The 10783-nt window shown below is 77.8% G+C and overlaps 2 protein-coding genes across 2 annotated transcripts; one reads left to right on the top strand and one right to left on the bottom strand.

The window, feature by feature from the left end:
- Positions 1-72: 72 nt before the first annotated feature.
- OST4 (oligosaccharyltransferase complex subunit 4, non-catalytic) lies at positions 73-848 on the bottom strand. The gene is made up of 2 exons (XM_076335367.1): positions 799-848; positions 73-441 (listed from the first exon to the last, which is right to left on the bottom strand). The coding sequence occupies exon 2, from the start codon at positions 438-440 to the stop codon at positions 327-329; it is 114 nt and encodes a 37-aa protein (XP_076191482.1). The 5' UTR covers position 441; positions 799-848; the 3' UTR covers positions 73-326.
- Positions 849-2868: 2020 nt separating this feature from the next.
- On the top strand, positions 2869-10754 carry EMILIN1 (elastin microfibril interfacer 1). Its single transcript, XM_076335366.1, is given in 9 exon segments — positions 2869-3140; positions 5746-5871; positions 6595-6803; positions 6892-8766; positions 9385-9428; positions 9430-9493; positions 9616-9633; positions 9978-10112; positions 10381-10754. Coding segments are annotated over 9 exon segments (2976 nt in total). The 5' UTR covers positions 2869-2967; the 3' UTR covers positions 10713-10754.
- The last annotated feature ends 29 nt before the right edge of the window (positions 10755-10783 follow it).

Below are 10783 nucleotides of genomic sequence, written 5' to 3'. Positions count from 1 at the left end.
CCACCCCGGGAGGGCCCCACCCCTCCCCGCGGGACCGGCGGAGGGAGCCGGCGGCGGGCGGGAGATATTTTTACGCCACACATTTTTTTTGTCTTGTATTATTGTGTTTCCGTTAAAAGTTTGTTTGGAGGAAGCAGGGCCTCCCGCCTCAGCGCGGCGCCGCCAGGCTCCGGGGGCTCGGGCCGCGCCGGGCCGGGCCCTGCTCCCCCATGGCCACCCTGGCGTGGCGCGGCATGGCGCGGCGCGGCCCTGCGGGAGGGAGAGGGTTGAGCGGCGGCGGTGCCGGCGCGGTGGCGGTGCCGTGTCTCACCGCGGGCCGGGTGGCCTCACTCCTGCTTCTTGGGGTTGTTGACGGCCACGTAGTGGTAGAGGACGACGAGGAGGAAGAGCGACACGCCCAGCATGTTGGCGAAGATGGCGAGCTGCACGTCCGTGATCATCCTGCCGGAGGGACGCGCTGCCACCCCCCGCCGGCACCACCACACACCCCCCCCCCGGTCCCCTTCCCGCCTGGGACCCCCGGGGCAGGACCCCGAGCTGCCGCCATCGCCCCCGGGTGGGCCCCCCCCCGAATCATCCCCCCCCCCCCGGCCGGGACACCCCCCGGGGCGGGACACACCACCCCCCCCCCAAGGTCCCCTTCCCGCCTGGGACCCCCAGGGCAGGACCCCGAGCCGCCGCCGCCGCCGCCACCCCCCCCCCGGTGGGCCCCCCCCACCCTCGGCCGGGACCCCCAGCGGGGCGGGACTCACACCCCCCCCCCGGGACCCACCCGGGGCGCCCCCCCCCCGCGCTCACGCGCTGCCGGCTCCGCCGCCGCCGCCGCCGCCGCCGCCACGTCTCCCTGCGCCGCGCGCGACTTCCGGCCGCGGGGCACGGCGGGAGGGGCGGGGCGCCGTGGCAACGGGGCGGGGCCTCGGTAGCGCGGCCCGGGGCGGGGCGGTGGCGAGGGGGCCCGGTGTCGCGCCCGCCTCGGGCTCCGCGGTGACGTCGCGGCCCGGCCCCGGCCGCACCGTGACATGGCGGCTGCCGGGCCCCGGCCAGGCGGTCGCCTCGGGGCTCTCCGCGCCCGGTGCCACCCCGGCCCTGGGCTGCAGTGACGTCACAGCTCCTGGCCCCAGACCGGCGGTGACGCCGCGGCCCGGCTCGAGGCCCCGGGCAGGGGGCGGGGCTGCGGCCGGGGGCGGGGCTCCGGGGGCGGGGCCGCTGGCGGCGGGGAGAGCCCCGCGGCGGCCGGGGCCGCTCTCAGCGGCGGGGACGGGGCCGCGCCGGGGCCCGCGGGGGCCGGGACGGGGCAGGCCGCAGCCCGGGGGTCCCCGCAGCGAGTCCTCCCCGGGGTCGTCGTGTCCCCCGCCCCGCCGTAGGGAGCCCCCGTGCCCTGCGCCCCCCCCCCCCCCCCCCGGCCGCGCTGTGGACGGCGCTGGGCCCCTCGGGGACGAGGCCCCGGCCCCGCTGCCCCCTCCCCGGCTCTGGCCGGCGACCCCGGCCCCGGCCCCTGGCACGGGCCCAGGGCTGCCCCGCAGCCTCCCGCGGCCCCGAGAGCGCAGCCGGGGGGGGGTGACACCCTTCCCCCCCCCCCCCCCCCGGGGACGGCCGTGGCTGGCTGCCTGCCCGAGCGCAGCCCCCCGGCCCCCCCCCGGCCCCCGCCTCCCCATCCCCCCGGCCCCCGCCTCTCCCCCTCCCCTCCCCCGCCCAGCTGCCGGCAGCTGTTTGCGCTTAACCCGCGTTCGACGAGCCCCCGACAGCGGCGGGTTCCCGCGCTGCTGCGCCAGGCCGTGACGTCATCCCGGGGCTGGGGCCAAGGTGTGATGTCACCGGGAGGCTGTTGCATCACTGCGTGGTCAGGGGAAGCCGTGATGCCGCTGCAGGCCCAGGGCCGGGCCGCGGTGTCACCGCCTGCTCCCCGCCGGGTCCCCGCTCCCACAAGCCCCCTGCCCCGGTGACCCCGTCCCCGTCCCCAGCGCGGTGCCGGCGGCGTCAGGGCGTGGCCGGGGGTGCGGGGCTGCACCCGGCGCTGGACCAGCACCCGTCACGGGGCACCGGTGCTGCCACGGGGACGTGGCAGTGTCAGGTGCCGTGTGCCGGGTGCTTGGTCCGGAGCCGGGCACAGCCCCGCGCCCCCGGCCCCACCGGCCCCACCCGGTGCCGAGGGCCGCCCCACCGGCAGCACCAGGGCCCGGGGGACCGCGGCGGCCACGGCCTGGCCCAGGCAGCCCCAAGCTGGGGAACCACGAGCGCAGCCCCTGGCCGTGCCGGGGGGGGGTGGGGACCCTGCACGGGCCAGCGCTGCTGCGCGGGGGGGACCGCGGCCGTGCAAGGTGCGGGGAGCTGTGCTGGGTCGTGGCCGTGCAAGGAACGAGGTGCCGTGCGAGGCCGCGGCCGCACAAGGAGCCGGGTGCCACGTGAGGCCGTGGCCGTGCAAGGCGCAGGCAGCCGTGCAGGGCTGTGGCAGTGCAGGGGCGGGGGGGGGGGACCCGTCGCGGTAGCACCGGCCGCGCTGGCTGCCTGCAGCCCTGGCCCCCTGCCCGGCCTCTCTGGCTTCCCCCGTCCCTCCTTCCCGTCCTCGCTGGCGTCCCGGCCTAACGAGAAGCAGATGTGCAGGCGGCGGGGGCGGGGGCCGGCGGGGGCCGCGGTGCCCGGCGGAGGCCGGGACGCGCCGGGGGCTGCGCGGGCCGGGGAGGGGGCCGTGGCGGGCAGGAAGCGGGGGGCCCCGGGGACCCCATCGGCGGGCAGCGCCGGGGCGGCTCTGGCGGCGAGGGGCTGGCCGAGGCGCGGCCGAGGGGAGGGCAGAGCCGCCGTGCCGAGCCGAGTCGTGCCGAGTCGCGCAGAGCCAGGAGGGACGGAGCCGCGACGGGACGCGCCATGCGCTCCTGAGCTGGGCCGTGCCCGCCGAGCCACGCCGAGCCACGCTGTGCCGAGCCGAGCCGTGCCGCACCGAGCCGTGCCGTGCCGAGCCGCCCGCCCAGCATGGCCCCCTGGCTCTGGCCGTGCCTCCTGGCCGCCCAGGCCCTGGCCGCCAACTTCCCCCCCAGGTACAGCCTCTACACCGGGGGGGCCGCCCCGCTCAGCTCCGTCCAGGCCACGGCCCCGCAGGGCCCCGCCACGGCCCACAGCGGTGCCCGGGCCGCCAGCCGGCACAGGTAGGAGCCACGACCGCCGGGCCATGCCGGGAGCGCCGGGGCGGGGAGCAGGGTGCAGCCACCCACCCCGATGCCAGGGGGCCCCTGGGACCGGCCGGGCACCGGCACGTGCCACATCCAGCTCAGGGTGCGTGGCGAGGGGCGGCGGGTCCTGTCCCCGGCGGGTGCTGCTGCGCCGGGTGCCGGGGACGACGCTGGGTGCCAGGGGCTCCCCCCGACCTGATGGGGGGCTGCCCCCACCCCTCGCTCACCCGCTGTCCCCAGCGCAGGCGCCTTGTGGGTGCGGGCGGTGGGCGCACGTGGAGGGTGGGGGACGGGGGGGGCCCCGCGAGGGGCCGGGACGGGGGCGCATGGAGGGGCCGGACCCGGGGGCCCGTGGAGGCGCACGTGGGGCAGGGCAGCAGGAGGGGCTCGGGCGCAGGGCGCAGACCCCAGCGCGGGGGCAGCGGGCGGCCGGCGAGCTCCGGCTCCCCGCCGGGGCGGGTGTGGGTGCTGGGCTCGGTGCAGGCGGGTGCCGGCAGCCGTGTGCGCCGGGGGCCGGGGATCCTGGGGCTGGTCCTGCCTCAGCATCCCCGTGCCCGCGCTGCGCGCCCCAGTGCGGCATCACCGCTGTCGGGGACGGGGAGGGGGCGAGGGGCCCGGACCCACCCTGTCCCCATCCCCGTCCCCGTCCCCGTCCCCGCCTGTGCCATGCCGGGGTCTGGGGAGGGGTGGCGTAGGGCCGCGGGGCTGGCGTGGGGCAGCTTGCGCCGGCAGGTCGGGGAGCTTGGGGGGGGGGCGCAGGGGCTGGGGGTGGCCCCACGCTGGGTTGGGGGTCACAACCGCGGCCACATCAGCGCCGCAGCAGCGTGGCCGTGTGGGGTGGAGCTGCACCGGCACGGCCGCAGCCGGCGCCTGCCCCGCTGCCAGCCCCACGGCAGCCCCACGGCAGCCCCGGCAGCCCAGGGTAGGGTGGCAGGACCCAGCTGCAGGCGTGGGGCTGCCCGGAAAGGGGGGACGTGGGTCAGGCACCCCCAGGCCCCAGCCCAGCCCCACAGCGCCGTGGCGGGGCACGGACATGGCTGAGCGTTCACCTGCGGCTTTGGGGGCACAGCGGGCTCTCCCCACGGGTTGGGGGGGACACAGTGACCCCTCCCTGTGCTCGGGGGGGGGGGGGGGGCACAGGGGGCCGTCCCCATGCCCTGCCCTTTCGGGAGGGCTCTTGTCCCATGCCATCCCATCCCTGGGATGTGGACATCCCCGGTCCTGGGCGGTGGGACCCCAGGGCAGCCCGGGGGTCCCAGGGTCCCGCGGGTGTGTGGCTGAGGGGGCACAGGGGGGCCGGGAAGGGAAGGGAAGGGAAGGGAAGGGAAGGGAAGGGAAGGGAAGGGAAGGGAAGGGAAGGGAAGGGAACGATGGAGGCGAGGGGGGGGCCGTCGGTCTGCGCAGGAATTCCCGGCGGCCCCCGGGGAGGAGCTGGAATCCAGCCGGGGCCTGAGGGGAACCAGCCGGGCTGACGGGAACCGGCTGCGGCTCCGCGGGCCCCCACCACGGTGCAGCCCAGCTCCCGCCACGGGGGTCCGGGGGGCCCAGGGGGGCCGATCCCTAATGGGGCTGCCCGGGGGGGGGATGCTCTGTGTAGGGCTGGGAGCGCTGGCTACGGGGCTGGGCTCCGGGCTCCGGGCTCCGGGCTCGGACCATATAAGGCTGCGCCGGGGTCCCTGCAGCCTGCGGGGCTGGGCCGGGGTCCCGCGCCATGGGGACGGGGTCCCTGCAGCCTGCGGGGCTGGGCCGGGGTCCCGCGCCGTGGGGACGGGGTCCCCGCAGCCTGCGGGGCTGGGCCAGGGTCCTGCGCGGTGGGGACGGGGTCCATCCCCAATGTGGCTGGGGTGGGGGGAGCAGTGCCCCCGCAGGGACGCTGTCCCCCTGCCCCCGCCATCCGCTCTGTTTTGGGGGGGGTGACCCCCACTTGCAGACTCCTGGTTGGGGGGGCGCAGTGGCCGTGGGGTGGCTGAGCCCCCCCAGTGGGTGGCTGCCCCAGCTGCCCCTGCCCCACCAGTGCAGAGGGGACCAGGGACACACAGGGCAGCGATGGGGCAGGACATGGGGCGCCCGTCCCCAGGGCAGGCAGTGCGGGCCCAACAGCACGGCGTGACGGGGTGCCTGGCACCCCAAACCCTGCCCGGCTGCCCCGAACCCCACAGGCAGAGCCTCCATCCCCGCAGGGCTCCCCAGGGGCTGCCCCATGGCCGGGGGCTGCGGCCACCCCTGCGGTGCCACCGGCCCCTGCCAGGGCTTGGCAAAGGGCCCCCGTGCTACGGGCTGCCGGGCAGAGCCGGGATGAAAGGGCTCTGGCATGCGGCAGCATCCGGCCCATTAACCCCACAGCGCTGGGCCATGACGGCTGCTACCGGTGGGGCCGGCAGGGCGAGCGCGGGGGTGCGCCGGGGGATGCCTGGGGGTGGGGGCGGGATGCTGAGTGAGTGCCGGGGGATGCCCGGTGCGTGCCAGGAGGGTACCCGGCTGCGTGCCGGGACGATGCCCGGTGCGTGTCGGGATGATGCGCGGTGCGTGCCGGGCCGATGCCCGGTGTGTGCTGGGTGGGCGCCCTGACCCCTTCCCGCAGGAACTGGTGTGCCTACGTGGTGACGCGCAGTGTGAGCTGCGTGGTGGAGGACGGCGTCGAGAGCTTCGTGAAGCCGGATTACCAGCCCTGCGGCTGGGGGCAGCTCCAGTGCCCCCGCGTCCTGGCGTGAGTGGGGACGGGGCTGGGGGGCTCCAGGGGCTGGGGGGGGGGGACTCGGAGCACAGCCGGGTCTGGCCGCGGCCCCACCGCCCCCCCCGCCACCGCCGCTGGTGTTTATCCACCCCGAGGTCGTGTTTACTTTTTCGCAAGAGCCGGGCAGCCTCGAGCGGTGCTGGGTGGGTGACCGGCCCCCAGCCAGCCGGCAGCCCCCCGCAAGGCGCATGCCGGGACTCCCGGCATGCCCCATACCCGGGGCAGGTCTCCAGGCTGGCGGCTCGGCGGTGGGGCCGGCAGCGCGGGGTGATGCCAGCCCCCCCGGCTGCCGGCGGTTGACCAAGAGGCTGGGTGCAGGCGGGGGCCCGGCCGCGCCGCCGGGGCCAGACCGCGGCCCGTGTTTGGTTTTGCTGCCGGCTGCCCAGCCCCGAGCCGCCGCCCGACGCCTCGGCACACGCGGGGCTGGCGGCGCTCGGTGCGACCCGAGAGCAGGGACCCGGCAGGCAGCGGGGTGCCGGCAGGAGCCGGGGACTGAGCGCGGGCAGGGAGCTCGGTGCAGGCAGGGGGCTGTTTGCAGGCAGGGCTCTCCCCCCACCCCCCCACCCCTGCTGCCCCAGGACCAGCCCCGCTCCCCACGCCCGGGACCCCCACCCAGCGCCCTGCCTCATCTGCCCGCGCCGGGGTCTCCCGTCCCGCCCTCCCCCCCCGCTGCGGCAGGGTCTCCTCTGCCCGCAGGTACCGCAGCTTCCTGCGGCCCCGCTACAAGGTGGCCCAGAGGACGGTGTCGGAGCTGGCCTGGCGCTGCTGCCAGGGATACTCGGGCGAGGACTGCACCGAGGGGCCGGCGCCGGCGTCCCCCCTGCCCACTGGCCGCCCCCGGCCCCGGCCCGGCCGCCCCACGCTCTCTGGCTTCGGCAACCCCCTCAGTGGCCTGGGGGGCGAAGGTAGTGCCGGGGGGCCGGGGGGTGGGGGGACGCACAGGTGGGGCAGCCCTGGCGCAGCCGTGACCCTGACGACGCGGTGCGGCGGCAGGCGGCGGGGATGCGGAGAAGGTGCAGCAGCTGGAGGAGCAGGTGCGGCGGCTGAGTGAGCAGGTGGAGGAGCTGCGGGCCGGGCAGGAGCCACCGCCGGAGCACCCGCGCCGGGCGGCGGACGGCGTCCCCGAGGGCGAGCAGCCGGCCGACGCAGCCGCCCCCGCCGAGGTGCGGGAGGTGCTGAGCCACATCCAGCAGCGGCTGGAGGAGCTGGAGGGCCGCCTGCGCCACCAGGAGAGCAGCCGGGAGGGCCCGCCGCCGCCGGCGGGAGGCCCAGGGGCAGCCACGGCGCTGCACGAGCTGGAGCGACGGCTGCAGGAGACCTGCGCCGCCTGCGCGGCCGGCACCGAGGGGCTACGGCGGCAGGCGGCGGAGGACCGGGAGCGCATGCGGGCGCTGGAGAAGCTGGTGGGCTCGGTGGACCAGCGCAACCGGGAGGCGGTGGAGACGGTGCAGCGGCACATCATCAGCCTGAGCAGCCGCCTGGCTCCCGCCGCCGCCCCGCCACCCCCGCCGGACGAGCTGGAGCGGCGCCTGGCCGAGCTGGAGCGGCGCCTGGAAGGGCTGCCCACGGCAGCAGCGGTGGCGGCGGTGCCGGGCGGGCAGGGGCCGGTGCTGGCCCGGCGGCTGGCGGAGCTGGAGGGGCGGCTGAACGCCTCGCGGGCCGGCCCGTGGCCCCCTGAGCCGGAGGGGCGGCAGAGCGGGCTGCCGGGACGCTTGGCCAACCTGAGCCGGGCGGTGGAGGGGCTGGCGGCGAGCGGGGCGCAGCGCGGCGCCCGCCTGGCTGAGCTGGAGGGGCTGCTGGCCCGCTGCGGCCAGCCCTGCCCGGCACCCCCAGAGCCGACGGCGGGCAGCCGGGACGGGCAGGACGGGCAGCTCAGCCCCCTCCTCCGGCAGCTGGAGCGGCGGCTGCAGGACACCGAGGAGCAGCTCCGGGCGCTGGGGGCCGGCGGGGACGGGCTGGCCGGGACCCTGCGGGGGCTGCGGGCGGAGCGGGGGGAGCTGCGGGAGCTGCTGGGGGCGCAGGGGGAGGCGCTGGGGCGGCTGGCAGGGCGGCTGGGGCGGCTGGAGGCGGGGGGGTCCCTGGTGGAGGAGCTGGCCCAGCTCCGCAACCGGACGGGGCGGCTGGAGGCCGAGCTGGGGAGGCCGAGCGGCGGCCCCTGCCCCCAGCCCTGCGCCCCGCTGCCGCCCCAGGAGCTGGAGCGGCTGTGGGCCGAGGTGGACGCCTGCACTGCCGCCTGCCGCCTGCCCCAGCCCAGCCCCACCGTGCCGGAGCTGGAGCCGGAGCCGGAGCCGGAGCCGGAGCCGCCGCTGGAGGGTTTCGGCGTCTTCGGGGGCACCTCGCCCTCGGAGCTGCGGGCGCTGCGGGGCGAGCTGGCGGCGGCGCTGCTCTCCCTCGGCGGGCTGAACGCCACGGTGCAGGGGCTGCAGGACGCTCTGGACCAGCAGGACGCCCGGCAGCGCCAGCTGGGCTCCATCACCGACCGCATCGTGGCCGAGCTGGACCAGGCGGCGGCGGCGGCGGCGGCGCGGCAGGCCGAGAGCGAGGAGCGGCTGGAGGGGCTGGCGCGGGAGCTGGCGCGGGCCGGGGCCTGCCCGGCCGGCCTGGAGCCGCGGCTGGCCAAGCTGGAGGGCGTCTGCGAGCAGCTGGAGGCCGTGGCGGGCGGGCTGCGGGGCGTCCGCGAAGGGCTGGGCCGGCACGTGGCGGGGCTGTGGGGCGCGGTGCGGGAGCTGAACGGCACGGCCCGCACCCAGGCCGCGCTGCTGGAGAAGGCGCTGCAGGCCCAGCTCCCGCGCCGGCTCGGCGCCCTCAACGCCAGCCTGCAGCACCTGCGCGGGGAGCTGCTCCGCCTGACCCAGAGGGACCTCGCCGGTGCGCGGGGGACGGGGCGCGGGGGCGCGGGGGGGGGCGCGGGGACACGAGGCATCACCGGGGGGGGGGGGGGGCAGGGGGCTGGGGGGCACAGGGCTGCGGGGACAATGGCGGAGGCGTGGGGACACGGGGCTTTGAGCAATGGGGACACGGTGTCACCGGAGGGCGAAGCAGGGGCGGCACGGGGACGTGGGGGCACGGCTGTGGGGGCAGGGGGGTGTTGGGCTGCGGGGACGCGGGACCACAAGAGGCTGCAGGCTGTGGGGCTGCGGTGCATGGGGACGTGGGGACACAAGCCATGGGGACGTGGGGCTGTGGGGTGTGGGGTCATGGGGATGCAAGCCATGGGGACGTGGGGACACAAGCCATGGGGACGTGGGGCTGTGGGGTGTGGGGTCATGGGGATGCAAGCCATGGGGAGACAAGCCATGGGGACGTGGGGACACAAGCCATGGGGACGTGGGGCTGTGGGGTGTGGGGTCATGGGGATGCAAGACATGGGGACATGGGGACACAAGCCATGGGGATGTGGGGACAGAAGGTGCAGGAGCGTGGGGGCTGTGGGGTGAGGGGAAGGGGTGTGGGGCCGGGGCGGCTCTAACCCCATCCTCCCTTCAGGACCCCCCGGACCCCCCGGACCCGCCGGCCCCGTGGGTGAGATGGGGCCCCCCCGGCCCCGCCGGGCCCCCCGGCAAGGATGGAAAAGAGGCCCCATGGGCCCCCCCCGGTAAGGACAGCCCCCCATGCCCCGTCCTCCGCAGTGGGGCAACGCTGGCATGGCCGGACCCTGTGCCCCGGGGGTCCTGCCCCGTGCCGGCCCTGCAGCCCCCTCCTCCCTTTCCTTCCTAGGGCTGCCTGGAGAGAGAGGTAGGGCTGGGGGGCTTGGGGTGGGGAGTTTGGGGTGGGGGCCTGGGGGGCCGGAGTTTGGGGGACAAGGGGGCTTGGGGTGGGGGCCTGTGGGGGCTGCAATGGCAGCTGGGGGGTGTCTGGGCTGGGTCGAGGGGAGCGGGGGGTGGGGGGTGGGGGGAGCACAAGGCATTGGGCAGGGCAGCCTGGGGTGACGGGCACAGCTGGGGGCAGAGGGGCTGGGGGCACGGTGGGGGACGTGGGCAGGGGGGCGGGGGGGGCACGGACACAGCGAAGGGGCAGATATGGGGGGGGGGGGGCAGGGTGTGCCGGGCCGGGGTGCCCCGTCCTGACGCGGTGCCCAGGCGAGGTGGGGGAGCCGGGCTCCGTGCCCCGCATCGCCTTCTCGGCCGCCCTGAGCACGCAGCGCACGGAGCCGGGCACCGTCCCCTTCGACCAGGTCCTGCTCAACGATGGCGGCGCCTACGACCCCGAGACGGGTGAGCGCCCGCGCGGCACGGCCACGCATGGGGCGGGATGGGGCTGCGGGGCGGGATGGGGGCTGCGGTGGGGGTGCTGGGGGCTGCACGGCCATGGGTGAAGCATGATCCTGGGGTGCAATGAAGGCCATGGGATGGGGGGTCCTCAGGGGGGGTACCGTGCCTGTCCTGGGAGTGCAGTGGGGGAGCCTGGGGGTGCAGAGCCTGTCCCAGGGACCCTGGGGACCCGGCGGCCGCCGGCACTGACGCCCATCGCCCACCACCACAGGCACCTTCACAGCGCCGGTGAGCGGGCGGTACCTGGTGAGCGCGGTGCTGACGGGGCACAAGGGGGAGAAGCTGGAGGCCGTGCTGTCGCGCTCCAACCAGGGCATCGCCCGCCTGGACTCGGCCGGTTTCCAGCCCGAGGGGCTGGAGAAGGAGCCGGTGGCGGCGCTGCAGCCCAGCCCCGGGGCGCTCGGCATCTTCAGCCTCCTGCTGCCGCTGGCAGCCGGCGAGACGCTCTGCGTGGACCTGGTCTCGGGGCGCCTGGCCCACGCGCCCGACGAGCCCCTCACCGTCTTCAGTGGGGCCCTGCTCTACGATGCCGAGGAGCCCTAGAGCCACTGGACCCCCGCACTCCGCCCCGGCACGGGGCTGCCGGCCAGCCGGGGGCACAGCCGGGCCGGGGG

Source organism: Aptenodytes patagonicus, chromosome 3 (assembly GCF_965638725.1).
Source record: "Aptenodytes patagonicus chromosome 3, bAptPat1.pri.cur, whole genome shotgun sequence".
Lineage (NCBI taxonomy): Eukaryota > Metazoa > Chordata > Aves > Sphenisciformes > Spheniscidae > Aptenodytes > Aptenodytes patagonicus.
This window is presented reverse-complemented; position numbering and strand designations above follow the sequence as displayed.